The sequence below is a fragment of the Polypterus senegalus genome, chromosome 11, assembly GCF_016835505.1.
Source record: "Polypterus senegalus isolate Bchr_013 chromosome 11, ASM1683550v1, whole genome shotgun sequence".
NCBI classification, from domain to species: Eukaryota; Metazoa; Chordata; class Cladistia; order Polypteriformes; family Polypteridae; genus Polypterus; species Polypterus senegalus.
The window spans coordinates 113,165,204-113,185,794 of record NC_053164.1 but is presented as its reverse complement, the minus strand read 5'-3'; the positions used below and the strand labels follow the sequence as shown (position 1 = coordinate 113,185,794).

At 37.3% G+C, this 20,591-nt stretch overlaps 1 protein-coding gene across 1 annotated transcript in view; it reads left to right on the top strand.

The window, feature by feature from the left end:
- LOC120538595 (transcriptional enhancer factor TEF-3-like) overlaps positions 1–20,591 on the top strand; it is a 158,075-nt gene that overhangs the window by 131,396 nt on the left and 6,088 nt on the right. Inside the window, exon 9 of the mRNA XM_039767984.1 lies at positions 11,803–11,943. Coding sequence (XP_039623918.1) covers positions 11,803–11,943 — 141 coding nt within the window. The remainder of the gene's footprint in view (positions 1–11,802; positions 11,944–20,591) is intronic.

Below are 20,591 nucleotides of genomic sequence, written 5' to 3'. Positions count from 1 at the left end.
CAGATTTATTCTAGATAAATCTTTACCATTTTTATTTTAACATAATCCTACATTGGTCATTTTCAACTTGTAGTTGCTTTTGTTTTTTGTGGATGTGTAGTTGAGCTGTGCTGCTTGTAATAACAAAAAGTGTTAGAGTTTTGACCATGTGACTGGTATTGTCATTTACTTTGTATCAATATTAACATGTTTGCTGATCTTGTCAGAGTATAAAAATGTTAATTTGTTCATGTAGTGGTATGAAGGAAACAAGTTTTAATAAACTGATTTTTGAGTAACAGTTTTTAAAAGCCCAATAGACGTTAACTTGGAGAGCTGGATTCTCCAATAGTTTTTACCCAGTTAAGATCAAAATTAAAAATGCAGAAACACACATACACAAAAATATTGTTTGCCTTCCCATTTTTGAAAATATAATGCTCAGGCTGCAAATAATGTCTTCTGTTATTAAAAAAAGTATTTTTTTGATTTTTTCCAATTGACCTTGCTCTACTTGTATACCTGCACGCTAGGCATTATACAGGCAGACCTACACTACGTAAGCACTGTATTTTCAGCAGTAAAGGCTTCAGTCTCAGAGGTGCGATTCATATATTATGAGCTGTTCATTGCAAATGTAATTTAAGCTCAGCCACCTGTCCCTCTTCTCTCACCCTGACCTCTGCCAGCACGCAACCCTTATTTATAGCATGAATGATCAGACCTAGGGCTAAAGGGTCTACCCTGAGTGTGGGTCTGAAAGGCCATTGATTACAGTCCTTGGTTACATGATGATCAGCAAACCTCAAACGAGGCTTCAAATAAATAAATTACAGAACACAGAATGCTATGTAGATGTGGCTTTTTGTAGTGATGATCCATGTCAAGGAAATAAAAACAGCATGGGAACTTCAGTACAGATTGACAGATGACATTATAGATTTGGAGAATAATAGAAACAAAAAATACTCTTGCTTATTCTTTGTAAAGTGCAACACACTTATCTGCTTGCTTTTTTACATGAACTACTTTCATCAGTAAATGTCTGAAGGGTTGAAGCTTCATATAAGGTTTATAGGTTTTGTCAATCTTTACAGAAACGTTTCAGTTTATCAACAGCATGTGTTTTATCATCTGAATCACCTCGCTTCACACCATATGTGAAAGTGCAGTCATCTGGCATGAACTTGTACAGCCATATTAAAAAGAAAGGAGACCTGAAACAGCTAAACAAGACTGTATGCTTATGACAAAAGTGGCACTCTTTTACATGCCAGCATGGGGGCATGAAGATGACACTTGTGGAGTCCAAAGAGGAAAGAGAAAGAGTGGCAAACAGCGATGAGCCCGTGGAAATTCAAACAGAGCAGTAAAGAGCACGCAATCCAGCAGGAGCCAAGGAGTCACCTCCTGACCAAAAAGTGGCAGAAAAGGCCTCCTTCCTGAGAAAATAAGCAGTCAGGTTGCCTGTGTTTATGTAGGAGCATTTTAAAACACAACTCCACAGTTTAGAATAATAGCTTTACAATATGAGTCAAGAATCAACTTCAATAATGCAAGATGATTCCACACTAACATGTATAATATACAGTAAATAACCTCATTCTGTTTGCCTGTTAATGACAAATACATTCTGAGCTTTTCAGGTAAGTAAGACAGAAGATTTGACGTAAGGTTGTTATACTCATTAAACCTGAGAGAGGTAACGTGTTGCATGTTGATTAACACATGCAAGTAAGAATTTCACTGTAATCTATATATGTGATCATAAGGACCCAATATAAACCCAAGATAAAGGCCAATTAGGAAGGATTGTGCATAACACTATAAGATTATGTTACTCCTTTAAGAAAATGAACAGGTAGGGAGCTGTCCTGAAGAAATATAAGAGCTACTGAGGGAATCATGGATGCAGATACATTAGGCGCCATTAAAAGGAGTTCTAATCTGGGGGTCCTTGTAGCACATTGTGTGACCCAAAGATGAGGTTTAAGGTGACCTGATAAATAGTAGTCCATTGGACTACTTAGGGTTTAGATACCTCTTCCCACCACACTGTGCCACATAAGGTTAAATACCCTCACCTCTTTGTAAGCAACTTGGGATACAGTAGGTAAAGACTAGGAGAATAAATACGAATGGGAAATCCAGACTGGAGCTGCTTAAGGTTGTTGAATTGATTGCATGACATAACATCATCTTGGCATTTCCTGGATCCAGCTGTTGAGAAGTGTTTCTTTGCACTCCTTTGGATTATTCTGGTGAAGTCAAGAGGAAATCCTGATGTTTGAGAAGCCAGGAACTCTCATACATACCAGGGAGTACCTGTAGATATCACTCAGGCACACTGAGTGAGATGGCAGTTAAGAATGATAAGTCCAGGTAAGCTGCACAAGAGATGTTTGGTCACCAAGTACAACTTATTATCACAAGGGCATCATTCATTGAACACCCATGAATAATTTTGGCAACAGATAACTGAAGAATCCAGACTTATTTGTGACAAGAATTGCTGTGTTAGTCTGTTATTGGGGTCAAAATCTTTATAATCTACAATAAGTATCCCTTGGAGAAGACTCTTGCAGCTCCATGTGATGCTCAACACACTGTTACGTATTGTGCTAGTGACTACTGGCTGAGAGTTCCTGAGAGCATTCAGCAGTCCACAGGATGAGGTAACTTCCATAGCATCTATGATAAATTTGGAAAGACATTGGGACCAAACAGAATGAACACTGTGCGACGTGATGTTATCAAAAACAGGTTTGAACAAATGAAATAATAGGCTGAATGGCATCAAGAAACCTGCTCACTGGGACATATGGTCACAAATGCCATAACTGCTGATAATAAGAGCATTTCTGTCAAAGAAGGATTTAACCTACCACTCTTTATGAAGCAGCTCATAAAGGGCATTAATTCCTTATCCAATGGCAAAGCTCCAGGAAATGGTGTCATTCCATCTGAAGTCATCAAGACTGGCAAGAATACTTCACTTCTTTACCACATCCATGCACTCCTGTGTCACTGCAAGGAAGAAGGAACAATGCCACGAGATGCGCACTAGGTCATGATCGTCACTCATGTAAGAACACAAGGGCCTACAGTGAGTGCAATAACTATAGAGGAGTTCCTTTCTTGAACATTGGGAAGGTACATTATGTCTGCAATAGTTTGCTGCCACTTACCCCTTGTATGCACTCAGAATCATAGAGTGACTACAGGGCCTAAAAATCAACTATAGGCATGATCTTTGCACTGCTTCAAAAGAAGTGTTATGAGATTAAACATATTAAAGTATATTAAACAGCATATTCATATTAGTAGATTAAATGGTATATTTGTGGTCTTTTAAAAACTTTAGACTTTGTCAACAGAGAATCTCAGCCATTGAATTATTCCTGATCATAAGTGGTATAAAACAGGGTTGTGTAGTTGTTTCAAAAGTTTGGCATCTTCCTCTTTTGCATGCCTTCAGCTCATTTAAGGATGGTATACATCCACATACTCGAAGGAGTACAACGCTGTTCAGACTTGCAGTAAGATGTTAGGGAGGATCATGTCTGCAGAATGGAAAATATGCAAAACCCAAATGAACTCCTGTATGAGGAGACATCTCTATATTGTGGGAGTGGAGACAAGAGGTCATTTAAGGAATACTATAACATGAAGAGAATAGGTAAATGCCAGAAAAATAAAGCACCACATGGTGCAATGAAACCAGCAACCTTGGTGCTATTGCAATGGATACAGGTATTACCATGTGCTCAGAGGGTTAGACAGAGGAGTATGATGACCAGGAGATAAAGAATGTAGACAAATTAGAGCAAGGAAAACATGGTCATACTGTAGGCAGGGGCCAGAATACTAAAAGAAACAGATAGACCTGCTTGTTAAAGCCAGGAACCCTAAATCAGAATCATATTCCAAATAAAATTACAAAGGTCTTCACATTAGCTTCTTTTATTTTCAAATCCAAAGCCTTGGATGCTAGATGGTATCTGCTACTGTCATATATAAGTAGGACATGGGCCTGCCAATTTCTGTTTCTAGATTTTATGAATACAGTCATTTGTGTGTCTGGTTGCTATGATGGTGGAAGGTAGGAATCCCAGAGGAAGGTCAAAGAAGAGGTGGTGACAGATGATATAAAAAGAATGGGTCTCACCTCAAAGGATATCCAGGACTGTGGAGAATGGAGGAAAAACATTTAGGGGCAACCAGTGTATTAACCTTATATGTTACAGTATAACCGTTGCCAGAACATGCAAAGACCATGTGTCACATAGTCAGTGACATACCAGACAGAAATTGTCAGACAGAACAATGAAAATTATAAGTAGTACTGTAAGTAAGGATCACATACAGACAAAAATGTGTCATACAGATTAAATAAAAATACAAGCAAAATTGAAGACCTAGTACAAAGTACAAATTAATAACAAAGGTGGTAATAGCAGTCTTGGTCACATGTCAAGCAGATCATTGTATGGAAGTTAACAACTTAATGGCCCTGTGTACAACTTTAAAGATTCCGTCTATGTGTTTATGCTGTGGCAGGGGAAACACTGGAATGATATGAAAAGAATTAGTCTCATCCTAAGGGATGGGTAGGATTATGGAGAATGAAGAAAAAAGATCTGGGAGACAACCAGCTAATATGAGTAAACACAGAAAATGGCCATTAAACTAGTGATGATAATAACAATGCTAGGGAAACCAATCATTATCATTATGATGCTTTATAATTGAAAATGTAATAGTATCATCACACTAAAGGTTAGACAGAAAACCAGCACAGGCCACTAACCCAATGAATGATGTATAAAGCACAAGGGAAGGGCTGATGTGAGTAATTTTCTTCAAAGACATTTGTTTGCATATCGTCTTGTTAATAAACATATGGCAAGTGAGAGTATTAACATTCCAAAAACCAGATAGATAGATAGATAGATAGATAGATAGATAGATAGATAGATAGATAGATAGATAGATAGATAGATAGATAGATAGATAGATAGATAGATAGATACTTTATTAATCCCAAAGGGAAATTCACATAATCCAGCAGCAGTATACTGATACAAAGAAACAATATTAAATTAAATAGTAATAAAAATGAAAAGAATTCAAATAAAATTAATGTTCGCATTTACTCCCCCGGGTGGAATTGAAGAGTCGCATAGTGTGGGGGAGGAACGATCTCCTCAGTCTGTCAGTGGAGCAGGACAGTGACAAAAGTCTGTCACTGAAGCTACTCCTCTGTCTGGAGATGACCCTGTTCAGTGGATGCAGTGGATTCTTCATGATTGACAGGAGTTTGCTTAGTGCCCGTTGCTCTGCCACAGATGTTAAACTGTCCAACTTTACTCCTACAACAGAGCCTGCCTTCTTAACAAGTTTGTCCGGGCGTGAGGCGTCTTTCTTATTTATGCTGCCACCCCAGCACACCACCGTGTAGAAGAGGGCACTCGCCACAACAGTCTGGTAGAACATCTGCAGCATCTTACTGCAGATGTTGAAGGATGCCAACCTTCTCAGGAAGTATATTCTGCTCTGACCTTTCTTACATAGAGCATCAGTATTGGCAGTCCAGTCCAATTTGTCATCCAGCTGCACTCCCAGATATTTATAGGTCTGCACCCTCTACACACAGTCACCTCTGATGATCACAGGGTCCATGAGGGGCCTAGGCCTCCTAAAATCCACCACCAGCTCCTTGGTCTTGCTGGTGTTAAAAACATTACCTTTTGCCTACAATAGGAGTGACTTCGAAGACATAGAGGCAAAACAGATTGACGACTGTTATGTTAATTAATGTCTTAGCAGTAATATGTTTAAAATATTTTAGATACTGTATTCACTAAAGAGTGGTGACATGTGCTGCATGTTGGTTAGAAGTGCAAGTAAGAATTTAGCTGTATTCTGTATTCTAAAAATGGATGGTGTGCTTGTTTAAACTATTGTACTGTATCTAGTCTAACTAGAAAAATTAAACAATTAATTAGATTCCGTGGATTTGAGAATGGAAAAACTGAAAAATCAAAATTAATCTCATCTCATTTTTGGTTTGCCAGTCCTGATGATGGTTGCCGTGGCAGGCTAGACTGCCTTATGATTAATCTTAAATTGCAACTAGGCCTGTAGAGACAAATAACCCCTCCAGTTTGTTCTTTATCCACTTTTGGGATATTTTGCCTGATGATAGTCCCATTTTAAGCAAACAAGAGAATAAGAGGTGGCATGATTAAAGTTTTTAAAATTATGATAGGAATTAGTACAGTGGACCCAGGCTCTTACTTTAAAATGAGTGTAACAAGAACATGAAGTTATAGATGGTCAAGAAATGTAAGGAAAGTTTTTCTTTGCATGGAAGACCATAGATACATGGAATGAATTAACAAGTAGTGTGGTAAAGAGGAGGACATTAGGGATCTTCAAATCTCAAAAGGATGCCATTTTGAAGATAATTAGGTGGATTCGATTGGAAATCTTTGTTAGCCTGATCATAATGTTCAGTGTTCTGAGAGTGCTTATACAATGGCTACCCCAAACCACCTCAAGTGATTTCATCAATTTGGAAGGACACTTATTCTGTTCTAGCATCCTCTTAGATCGTTGAGCTCCTGTTACACAGGGAACCGTGGGCTCCCATTTAGGTTCAATATCTGCAAAATGAAGAATGTGAGTATGAGGACAGGTGGATGACAAGCTAAGAATGAAAAATGAACTTGAACTGTTCTGCTCTGTATAACAGGTAACAGCAGAGCAATATGTTCATTGTGAATATTTTACCATACCGTAAGATGATGAGTAGCAAAACATTAAGTCTTCTTTAACTATCAGAACATTACTAAAATTGCATCAAATTAAGCACTGCATTATTTTATTCTTGTGTTTAATATCTTCTTGTTTTGTTGTCTCCACTTGTTCTTTGCTTGGTTTCTTTTACAGAAGTTTGTTGCTTTGCCTGCTACTTAATAATAATAATAATACATTTTATTTATACAAGGCGCCTTTCAGAGAACTCAAGGACACCGAACAAACAATAAATAAATAAAAGACACAATTATAAACAACTTAAAACATCAGAAAATCTAAAAATTAAAACCAAACAAAACCACTATAATCAGGAGGAACATGTGTTTTAAGTTTACATTTGAAAGATGAATATGATTTGATATTTCGGAGATCCGCAGGTAATGAGTTCCAGTGCTTGGGAGCCGAACGGCTGAAATCTCTGCTCCCCATGGTGGTTAGACGGGCGGGAGGAACGGTCAGATGGGTGAAGGAAGAGGATCTAAGGTTACAGGAGGGAATGGCAACATGTAGAAGGTCAGACAGATATGGAGGTGCGAGGTTATGGATGGCCTTAAATGTTAGTAGCATAATCTTAAAATCAATACGAAACTTGATCGGGAGCCAATGAAGCTGTTGCAAGACCGGAGTAATATGGTGAAAAGGTGGGATTCCAGTGATGATACGTGCTGCAGAATTCTGGACTAACTGAAGCTTGTGAAGAGATTTATTAGGGAGACCAAAGAGGAGTGAATTGCAGTAGTCCAGCCGAGAAGTGACAAGACTATGAACAAGAATGGCAGTAGTATGAGGAGTGAGGGAGGGGCGAATGCGATTAATATTACGTAAGTGGAAGTAAGCAGACAGGATGATGTTATTAATGTGACATTGGAAAGATAGAGTACTGTCGAGGATGACCTGAGATGATGGGGAAACAACAGAGTTATCAATAATAAAAGAAAGATTATTGGTTTTGGATAATGATGATTTTGAACCAATGAGGAGAACCTCAGTTTTGTCACTGTTTAATTTAAGAAAATTTGAAGAGAACCAGGATTTAATTTCAGAAATGCAGTCAATAAGCGAAGGTGGTGGAAAAGAGGAGGTGGGTTTACCAGCATAACAGTGAAAATTAATGTTATATTTGCGAAAAATATTGCCAAGGGGATGAAGGTAAATAATAAAAAGAAGAGGCCCCAGGACAGAGCCTTGGGGCACACCAGAAGTAACAGCGGTGGGTTGGGATGTGAAGGTTTTAAGCTGTATGAACTGAGTTCTTAATTGCATCCTTGCCACGTCTGCTAGTCTATTTCTTACCTCATGACTCAATGACTTTTATTCCTTATTTCACCTTGCAATTTTTAAGTTGCTTTTTAAAACACCACTAGGATCTCTAGCCTCCAAGGAGGAGGTCTGTTTATCCAGCTAAATCTTCATGACTAGTTGATGTTGAATGCCAGTGGTGGTTTGACTTAAAAATATATAAATGAACTGGGGACTATTTTCTGCTTGGAAGCTATGCAGACAAGTTTGAATTTATTTTTACATTAGTGAAAAGGAATTTCTTTAGAAAATCAAAATGTGGCTTTTAGACATGAAATAAAGGCCAATATCATTGTTTAAGCCCAATAAGAGGTTAGACTACTATATAATAAAATGATTCTGTCTGTATGCATGTGTCCGGTCTCCCCAAGCAATCTGAGTTGTCAGTTTGGCTTTGGTCTTTAATGCGATCAGCAGAGGAAGTGCCAGGTTGAGGATAAATAATGGGGAGTCAAGGAGTAGGAGGTATGCTAAGAGTCACCTTCAAAGACAGAAATTATTCGCAAAAATATGAATGATGTTTTAACAACAGGTAGTGAGACCTGTCTAAAACTGGTGGTAGTCAAGAAGCAGACAGAAGCTGATCAAGATGCCTCAAAGTGACAGAATCTGAGATGCAGGTTTTACAGGGCACAAGAGAGGGAGCGCCAGGCAAGAGAGGTTCAGAAACGTGAATACGGAGGAAAGGTGTTTGAGGGACACTGAAGGTATACGCAGATCAAGAGATATCAGATATTATATATTTTAAAATATATTCTTTATCAGTCTTCAACAGTTAATGTAGATAATCAGTAATAAAATCATCTGAAAGATGGGACCATGGCTGCTGTGGAACAGGAAATGGATGCAATAAAATCTGTAAAAGGCAGTTGGATTTTTTTGGATCTGCTGCATGAATTTCAGCCCCCGCTATGTTATTTAATTTCTTTTGATACTGAAAGTGGTCACATATTATATTTAAGCTAAGTGATGCGTGCATTTAACTTAAGGAAACCCCACTAACTGCATATCATGGAGTCAGAATGTTGATGTTGCTCAGACATGCAAGTAAGAATATCACTGTACTCTGTACATGCGACAATACTACTAATGCTAAACAAACTGAACACTCATTTCCCAAATTAATGTCTAAAGGAATAATAAACGCTAAATTCTACAGAATAATAATAACACAGGGTTGAGCTATTTTGTAATTACTGTGTTTAAGGAGTTTTTTTTATTATAAAACATATTATGAAGGAAAATAGATGTATTTGATAAACCATGCTGTTTTAAGATTGAGTTATACTGAGACGTTGCTCACTGCAAAAGATCACAAACTGACAGAATAACCCTGCACTAAGTGGATATACTGCTAGTAATAATTGTTTTGCAAACTGATTTTTAAAAAGTCAAGTTATAATACAAAACCTTTTTTTTTTTATTTTTGGGATAGGTTGGTCCAAGTTGAAAGCTTAATTTGTTTTTTTTTTTTTTTGTTTTCTTCACAATTTTTGTTTGATTTCTCATATTCTTCCAAAGCAGGAGTCTGCTGGAAATACAAATTGAGCACTCCTAACTGTATGTTTTTCTTGCACTAGAATTATTACATCTCTTTAATCCTCGACTGCCATAAGAGGGCCTTTGGGAGGACCTGAGGGTTTGGTTGTCGTGGTGACAGTGACAGGAATTTTACCTACCTTGGAAGCAGTTTTATTTTGGATTAGATTTTCATCTCCAATGCTGGCTTTGCTTGTCCATAACAGATTGTCGTGCCACTCTAAAGTGTCTCAGGAATCAGGTTTTAGCCAGGCACTGCACATTTTGTACATGAAATTGTTCGACTTATCTAATTAGGAATCATAGAGTTTTTTTTTTATAGGATAAATTCTCTTACAAGACCCTTAACCAGTTCCATTACAAGCAGGCATCACAAGTCAGTGCTTTAGAAAATTTATATAAATGAGGAAATTATGTAAGATTAAATACAAGAAAATAAAGCAATTAACAGCACTATGGGTCATAAGATATGGTGCTAGTGGTTCAGTTAGCACCTGCTCCCCAAGGGAGGAGTACAATGTTGTCAGTCATTGTGTGGTCTAATGTGTAATACAGAATGTACAATATGGTACACCAAATGTGCACACCTATTGTATCTTTGGATAAATAACTACACAGACAAAAATTTGTCTTTGCCAATATATTTCAAACAGATTTTTAAAGGCAAACACATGTTTGTATGTTCGCTATTGCATTCTGGCTCAGCTTTTATTTCCCAATCTACAGTATTTTACTTTTTCAAATCAATACTAACCGAGCAAAACAACTGTAGATAGATAGATAGATAGATAGATGTTTGAATGCAAAAACCCTAAACCGAACCCTAGCCTAATTGAAAAAAAAATTGTAATCCTCTTGATTTTTAATACTTATGCAATAGATAATTATTTATATAATAAGACCAAATGTTTCCAAAGTATAATATCATACCTAAATATTTAAAGATACTGGCTAAATTAGCTGGTTGTAATAAAAGGTGTGTATGGAATTATTATACAAAGGAAGAAGGAAAAAGTAAAAGGCATGTGATTAATTGCAGTGCAGATAATAACTACCAGCAGTGGCACAGTGGCATCTTTACACTGTCGATACTCGATATTATGCTCACTGTAGTCCAATAAAAGAGCTGGGCTGAAACAGAAATATTTTTCAATATTCCAAAAACATGCACATTTGATTAGCTTACAGTTTTGTTCTCTCAACTCTAAATATAAACTGCAGTGATTTGTTTGACTTCAAGTGAGATGTAAATATTTATTCGTTTATGCATTTATGAGACAGATAAATGCATATACACATTGTAAAGTGTCTATCTATCTATCTATCTACAAACTGTAGCATCTCACATTACCACATAAGAATCAGCAAGTGTATAACTGTATAAATCTGGGCCTTATCAAAATTGAAAACCCAAAACATTAAGCAAACCCGACTATAACATGCCCAAAATTGTTAAATGTTAAGTTTTCTGTAACGGAAGGAAAACAAAATTGAGAAGAAATGTTCAGGATGCCTGGGACTTTTGTATTAACAATGAATTGAATTGCTCACCAGTTCCAAAAATAAGCTTAAAGACAGCTGTTAAGAGTTTGTGGTTGGTGTCCAGAGCATGTATACTTCCTGACATCAACAAGACTAATGAGAAAAATCCATAATGATCAGCCGTCACAGTTGTCAGTAGTGTTTCAAGGTTCCTTCAAAGTAATGACATGACATCTTCCCATAAAAAGCTGCTGTGCAAAAGTAGAAGCTTATGTTAATTCCACATATAAACAATATTTAACAGTGGATATGCCCATACAGGCTTGTAAGTAAATCAAAAAATATGTTCGCTTACCTCTAAACCAAAGCACAGATATGTTTCAGTTCACACGGTTAAACTATTAAACCTCTCATGTGCTATTGTTGGGTGACACTTTAGAGGTTAGTCATCTGAAAACCTCAAGTCAGGCCTAAGGTGAACCATCAGGAAATTCAAAACGGCTTGAGATCAGGAGAGGGATATCCTGGAGTAAATGTGTACCTTGTGAATTCTTTATATATAAATTCATTGATTTATTCACCGAACTCACTTAATTGAGTTGAAGTCTATGTTGGATGCACTGGATGCAGATGTCACACTGAATATAACTAAATGATATTTTTTATCTTTCTCCTGAACAGGCAGATCTCAACACAAACATTCAAGATGACAGCACTTCTTTTTATGGCGTATCTAGTCAATACGAGAGCCAAGAAAATATGATCATCACTTGCTCCACTAAAGTATGCTCCTTTGGTAAACAAGTGGTGGAAAAAGTGGAGGTATGTACTGCTCCATTATGGTGGCTGGGAGGGGGACATGGAACAATATATCACAGAAAATATTGGTTATTCAAAGGCTTCCAATTTTTACTTTTTAATTTTGTGACCGATGTTATAAATTCTGAATTTTTCAATGTGTATCAAAGAACTGTCCTAATAGCTAATAAAAACAATTTTTCTGATATTTTACAGTAGACTTTTTTTCTCAAGCTAAATTGCATTACATCACCCTGGTGTAGGTTATGTTATGAACTGAAACTTTTCAGTGCACTCTTTGAACTTGAACTTTGCACATCATAACCAACGCTCAAAGATGTATAACATTCAAGATATTACCAAAGCAAACAGAAAAAAGGACAGTTCCATTGCTAATAGCCCAGTTAATCCAAGTATCTTGAGTATCTTAAAAAATGTAAAATTCAACTGGAAAACTAACAATTTTTTTCATATTTTCATTTTATTTTGATGTTTATTAATAATTTAAATAAAAATAAAATAACTTGGTAAAAAATGAAGTACAATTAAACAACATAATTGGTCATTATACATCATTCAGATGTCTGTTACCAGTTAATTATTAAGTCTTTACCATTTATACAACGGATGTCAAGCTCAGCTTCTAGAGGGCCACAGTGTCTGCTGGTTTTCAGTACAAGCACTAATTAGTGACTAATTGCTCCTGCTTATGGAACATATATTTTATTTGCCTTAATTTTATCTGATATGACATTTAACAGTCAAAAAAAATTATTTTTTACCTTAACCAGCAATCAAATAACAATAAGATTCAAAGAGAGGTAACCTGCTATCCCATTTGCACCTACTGTATGTGTACCTATCATACAATATATGTTTCAATAAAATATTTGAAAAGAAAGAAGTGAAAATCTGAGAAGAACTGATCTGGCCTGGTCCACAAAACATGTATATGGTCATCTCAAGCAAAAGAAAATTCAACAGATTTAGAAATGTCTAGTGTGGCAAAACTAGTACTATAAAATCATACATTCATTTTCCAAACACAGCTTCCCTGAGATGGGCCAGTTTAGCCATGGCAGTTCACCTAACTGGCATATTTGTTGTTTTACTGTGGGAGGAAACCAAAGCACCTGGAGGAAACACACAAGGAGAATATGAAAACTCCATGCAATAAGCACCTGGGATACAAACCCCAGTCTCCTTGTTTTGAGGCAGCAATGCTGCCAATGCACCACCAATATAAAATCATAGACTTAAATAATGTGCTTCATTGACCACAAGAAACAACTTGTAATTGAGCAGCAGCCAACAATGCAAACACAGGAGTCTCAAACTTTGTTCCTGGAAGGCTACCATTTTCATTCCAGCCAGTTTTGTTAGGAAATGTGAATCAATTAAGTGGATGGAATGAAAATCTGCAGCCAATGCAGCCACTGCAGCCCTACCAGATCTGAGTTTGCACCGCTGTTTCACACCATTCAACATCACCAGGCATTTCACAAAGCAACCAAGATTAATAAAATTGTTAAAACAACTACTCAATACTCAATAAGTCAAAAGAAAAATTTTGCTGACTAAGCACAAAACTTGCGAAATGTGCTGACCTCCAGCCAAAATATAGAAGGACATATGGCTAGAATGAAATAACAGTGTAGTAGTGCAAAGTAGGCAGCTGCAGTATAAAGAATATTTTAGCTCATTGATTTTATTTTTTATGTAATAGTTTTTTACTATCCAAATTGAATATATTTCAACATTTAAATAAAGGTGATTTTAATTACCTCTACTGTATATTTTGCAGTTGTTTCACTTCACTTGATGCATTGTTGGACTTGACTAATTTAAGCTTAAAACATCAAATACATTTAATAGGTGCTGCCTATTGTTGTTTGTAAAAAAAAGACAGTAATTCAAAATTCAGGCTGGTTTAAAGTAGTAAAAAGTGTATTTATAAGCTAATTTTAATACATATGCAAATACACACACATACACACACACACACACATATAGAGAGACTAAACATTACAAACTTAGGAAGCAAGACCCATGAGGCGGTGACTTTTGCATGTCACACCCTACTTACAAACTTACAAATTTAAAACAAGTTCATGTACATCTAACCTCACAGTTGTTGGAATGCTTTTGGCAGACACACTTCATGTGCTCCCAGCTCTTAAAAATGATATATGTTCTAGATGGCACGTGAATGACTAAGCGAAGAAGAAAGAGCAGAGCATCAAAAAGAGACACGAAAGCGTTGGAGAGAAAAAATTCAGAAAATAAGGAAAGTAATCATCAGCCCGGAAGTCCCGCGAGAGACACTTTAACGTCCCACAAGACAAAATAGTGAGACAAAAGAACAGCTGCTGTACAGGCTTTTAAATGATCAATGAACAGCTTGACAAGCAAAAGACACAGCTCGGCAGCAGCAAGCAGAAAGACAGCAGCTGATCTGTCCGCATCTCCTTAGCATGCGTTCAACCCCCTCCCCCCATGTAAGTTAAATTTAGTCATCATTGCATACATTTTTCTTCACCATAGAAATTTAAAGACTAAATTCAACTTACATTCCTACCAAAGATATTTCTGTCGACTAAATAGAACCTGCTTATATCCAAATAGAACTTGAAAAGGTATATTTTTTCGAATCTGACTGCACATTTTAGATCGACTTGACTGCGTGCTATTGTGCTCTCGCCTGCCTGCCTCAATAAGTCTCCGTCGCTTTGCTCTTACTTTTTTACCGTTCATTTAATCATGGCTAGTTGCGAAAAAATTAGAAAATGGAAGGAGGATTACACTGAGTATGCCTTTACCAAAACAATTATTGATGGAGTAGACAGACCGCAGTGCGTCCTTTGCAATGCAATATTTTCCAATTCCAACTTGAAGCCATTAAAGCTTGGTGAGCATTTCCAAGTTAAACATGGTGGAAACATGAGAGAAGGGAATGATCTTAATTCCTTGAAGGCTAAAAGGGCATGCTATGACATTAAAGGAATGCTTCCGAAATTAGGGTTTGCTCCTGTGAATAAGCCCCTGCTTTTGGCATCATTCAAAGTTGCATACGAAGTGGCAAAAATGTCAAAGCCGCACACTGTTGCAGAGACTCTTATCAAACCATGTGTTTTACATATAGTGAAGACTATCCTGGGTGCAGAGGCCACACGGGAAGTTCAACAGATTCCTCTGTCAAACAGTGTTATCCGAAGTAGGATTGATGACATCGGCGGTGATATTCTCGATCAAGTGGTTTTGGACATCAAAGCTTCCCCTGTCAAGATCTCAATTCAGTTAGATGAATCGACAGACATCGATAATTGTAGCCAACTCATCGTTTTCGTTCATTATGTAAAGGGGAATGCCATCGACAACCGCAAGGGATGTTTTCAATACAGTGAAAAGCTTTTTCAATACTAACGAGATTCCATTGCAAATTATCGGATCTAATTGTACTGACAGTGCTCCTGTTATGTTAGGAAACTGATCTGGCTTTGTTACTCTTGTAAAAAATGAAGTACCAGAGGTGATGGTTACTCATTGTATCCTTCATCGCCAAGCTCTTGTGTCGAAGACCTTGCCGGTTACTTTGAAAAATGTAATGGATTTGTGTGTTAAAATTATACATTTTATTCGTGGAAGAGCTTTGAATCACAGGTTGTTCAAAGCGTTTTGTAGTGAACTTAATGATGATGCTTCTATTCTCCTGTTTCATACGGAGGTCAGATGGCTTTCTAGAGGTCGAGTTTTGACAAGGTTTTTTCAGCTCAGAAAGGAAATCGAACAGTTTCTACGAGAACAGAAATGTGACTTTCTGCATTCTTTCAAATTTCCTTATTTTATCCCATTGTTGGCATACCTGGCAGATATTTTCCAACATCTCAATGATTTGAATTGTTCAATTCAGGGAAAAGAAATGAATATTGTGACCGTCTGCAACAAGCTGCGTGCTTTCAGTAATAAGTTGTTGTTGTGGAGTTTATGTATCCAGAATAAGAATTTCACTAATTTTCCTTCGCTGGACGAAGTCATTGTGGAGTGCAACAGCTTAAATTTTAAAGACAGTGTCAAAGAAGAAATCAGTCAGCAGCTGGAAAGCCTGAAAGAGCCATTTGACGGTTATTTCTGCCCGGGAGATCTGGAAGAATCAGAAACCTGGATTGTCAACCCCTTTGCTTTTAAATTAGAAAAGATGAGAGATGAGGATGAAGACAAAGAACATTTAATTGAGATGCATTTTTCTGAACCCCGAAAATGACCTACGCATCTCATTAACACATAAAGAACCACGTTTCAAAGAAACAATAATTACAAAGAAGAGGCAGGAGAAAAGTCAAAGAACCTAAACAACATAAAATTCTCAAACTATTTATTCCTTCTATAAATTTCTTTATAAAGAACGTTTCATACTTGTATTTTGTGCGGTTGAGGTGTGGAAGGCTGCTCTTTCCACCCTCTTGTTAGCTGTGAATAAAGTATCCATTATTCATAAAGCTTCAATTGGTGATCTGTTTTTCTGCGTTAATCTCATATTTTTTCATACTTCTTCTCAAACCAAGGGGTTGCGAAATCAGCCTCGTCCATCACAGGGGGTGCGAGGGTAAAATGAATCGGGAAGCTCTGCTTTAAAATAATTGACGTGCAGCACAAGAAGCAGAACATGCAGCACAGCAGGAGGAGAAGTAAGCAAGCAGGTGATCTGACCATATCTCCAAAGTGTGCGTTGTGCCACCCCCTTCACAACGCAAGCGGCAGAGACGTGAAGTGGCTGGTGGGTAGGGTGGGGTGCAGCCCCCTAGTGTGTGTATATATATATATATATATATATATATATATATATATACAGTATATACTGTAGCATTGTTAATTTAAAGCTTTAAGGAGGAGACTGACCCATCCCTCCATCCATCCATCAGTTTTGTAAACCTGCTTATCCAGAGTTGGGTCACAGGGAAGCTGCAGTCTATCCTAGCAAGCACAAGGCAGGAACAATCCCTGAACATGTCAGTCCATCACAAAACAGCACACTCACACATATTTCAGTTGCCAACTTAGCAGCGTCATTCTGCTTAACCTGCATGTTTGAAGACAAGAAGAGACAAACTTCACAGAGCGAGCGCCTCAGATGTGAATGCCTTTCTCCTTGTTGTGAGGCAGGAGTGCTACCACTTACACCACACTGAAATCTCATCATTTGACACATTATGTTCCTAATCATATTTTAATGAATTTCTGCCTTTAAAGGTAATAGCAGTTAGCTTTTTTCTTCAGGTTTTACCTTTTGAAAATATTTTTCCTAGCTCAGGAAGGGCTTGTGCAGAGCTACGTACATTATAAATACCACACTTGCACGAAGAAGAGTTTCAGGCATGTTATGTAATAAAAATTGACATCAATGTTGCACATATAATGACGTATTTTGTTAGAAGGTCAAAGAGTTCTCAAAGAGAATTTGTCGGAGAGCTGTGATTTGACCCTTTTTATGAAGGCAGTGACTTTTGTCCTTGCCATATTAAAGTGTCATCAGTTGTCATTTGGTGTGCATGCTGAATAGTTTCCAGTGGCAGTCATGAGGGCGTCTGTGACCTATGCTTCTTTGCAGAAACTGGGAAATGAGTTGACGACCTAACCTGTGATGTATCCAATACCTTTAAAGCAATTTCTATCTCGGTTTGTATCATTCTGCCACTGGGATGTAATCTTGGGTCCTACCTTAACCACCCAAACTCAAGAAATTCAAGTAATACTAATAGCATAAAATAACAAAACATTCTCAAAATCCCTTAATCCAACTGAGGGTTATAGGAGACAAGAGTTTATCTCAGCAGCACTGGGTTCAAGACACAAAATAGCCCTGGAACTGGTTGCCAGTCCATAGCAGGGCTCACTGTTAATTGCAAGCACTCTAGGCTGTAACATCACTGATATTTTTTCAAGAAACCTTCTCACAAACTCTTTGGTTCAGTCATTCATTTATTCATTTTTGTAGCTACATTTTATAATAATGTTTAAAAATACTGAGGATGAATTTGATAAAGTACCCAAAATCTGAAAGCAATGTAATTTTACAGAACATAAAAAGGCCTGATTTTGGGAATGAAGCTCAGTATTATTAATGCTTGCTTCCACATCCAATGCAGTATTTTATTAATCGCCCTGTGAGCCCCATACAAGTGAAGATGATTTTGATAGGCATGTTGACTTTGGAATCTTTTGGTGCCAGCTGCAAGAATTGGACACGGCAACACCCTCATCACCTCATATCCTCACCCCTGGAGAAAAGCCAAGAGATACACGCCGCTCTATATCTTTGGCAGTAACCCAAACAGGCTGCTCATCAACGTACCCTGGAGAAGCGCCAATTTGTGGATCCTGTTACCCCTGGAAACTAGAGATACCCCAAGAGCTTTTCCCCTCTTTGCTAATAATAGTGATATGTTTGAGGCTGTAAACGGTATTTCATTTTTTAAGCAAAGTCACATAGGACAATAAGCTTCATACTCACAAACCTTGAACTCTTCAGTGGGATGGCAATGTCCTTTAAAGTGTCTCTTTTTCTCTGAAATACTTGAAGAGAACAGCTGGCCTACTAGCTCCAGGTTTTCCACACAGGTAGCTCATTTGTTTGCCTCTTCACTCATTACTCTTGTAATTTATTGATTCGCTTCGGCAGGTGCTCCCCAAGCTCTAACATGCATTGTGATTTCCTTTTTTCTTATTAGCAAAATGTCCATCTTTGACAGAATTTTCAAGTAACAAGCAGACAGCATTTACTTATTAATTGGGTGGTTCAAATGGGTATTCATGTAACACTTCATTTATATTTTTATTCATTTAAAGTTCTTAATTCCCCTTAGCTCAAACACAAGAGACAAATATGTAAGCCCTAGCTACATATCAGTCCATGGAGGCTGAAATGGGTGAATCAAGACCTGCTTTTAATTGGATTTCCTATTTTAATTAAGCCTATTTTTACTTACTACACTTTGGACCTGTATTATTTCTCTACAGAATGACCTATGATAGGATTTTTTTTAAATATGATTGCATTTTCCAGATTTTCCAACTTTGTTGTGCTTATTTTGAAATGCCATTGTTATTTTAAGCACCAACCTGCTAATGTCACTGAAATAGCTGCTTCTCTTTAACAGTTAGTGCCTGTGTCACACCTTTTCTAGTTGTCGTTATCTGGATACAATTTAGAGTATAAAATAAAAAGATGAAAATGAGAAGACTTCTGTATATTGAAATCTTTTGAATGAAATACAAATTTCACATTGAAATATCTTTCTGCCTGCTGAGTGGAGGAAAAGGCCAGTTAATTACATGAGGATATATATTTTTTTCTAAAGCGGCTTTCATTTTTCACAAATAACAAAGAACATACCCCGGTGTAAATGACAGGAGCATCTACTTCACTATCGTCTCTGCTTTGGTGATCAGCAGCAAGCAACTGATTAAAAATCAAGCCTTTTCAAAAGTAATAAAACAGCCATTTCTTAAAAAGAGGGAGCAGTACAGCTTTTCATACTTGTTAAATTTCGAAAAAATAAAAATCAACCCCCCTGTGCATTTCTGGATTGATACAATAAAGTTTGAAACTGGTAAATATATATATTGGGGTTAGGGTTAGGGCCACGTCCATGGCCGTGCAGACCAACCACAAGCGTAACCACCCATACAATCAGATTGTGATTCAGACTATGAAAGCCATAAATGTAATTACCCCTACATGCTGTCAAATAAACGATCCATATGCCGTGGGGCAACATAAAGAGGCTTTGCCGCTGACGTCCAAGGTTCAATCCCTGAAAGGGGGTGCAGTTAGTGTGTACACCTGATGAGCCCAGAATTAGGGCGAAACGTGTCACATACGCTTTGCATTATTTGACAGTAAAAACTATGCAATATATATATATTTATCTATTTATTTATTTAATAAAGAATTGGTAGGAATAGACACCTTTACCCACTGTGGCTCTCAATGGACTGGATGGGGTAGCTAGGGTGTAAGCCATCCAACAAGCAGGCAAGCAGCATCCAAAAATGTTCTGAATGTTGGCTTCATATAAACTCTGTTTGCTTCTAGGTGTTGACAGCAGGGGTTGCAGACGTACTATCTCCAAACCCAAATAATGACAAAGGAAGGCAAGAAGTATTCAAAAGAGGGTGTGATTATTGCAAAATCAATTAAACCATCACAATATATGTAAATATCAGAAAATAAACAACGCATTGCCATCTTACTAAACAGTACTTAAACTCCACCGTGTAGCAGATAGTCTGCACTCAGCATTTTTCCGCCAATGTAAATACAAAAGCCTTCCTCTCAACATCTCACGTACAACCTGTACCTTTCTGAATCCACTCTGTCCACTCTTCCTCCCTTCAGTTCTTTACAAAACTCTTCCTCCTGACTCCATTCTTAAAGATTTTCTGGACAATAGAGGCTTTTAAGCCAACACCAAGATCTGCTTGGAGATAAGAGTAATCTGGGGATAACTTCTGGGTGGCTATGGAACTCCTGTTACTGTTCTCGTATGCTATGAACCCTCAAAATACTGAATGGCTGGAGCTCTGCCATGATCAATAAACTGGCCAGCATAAACTTTACAACCTTAGCATTTATTGAATTGCATATTTAATTATGAAAATTATGCTTGTTTTAT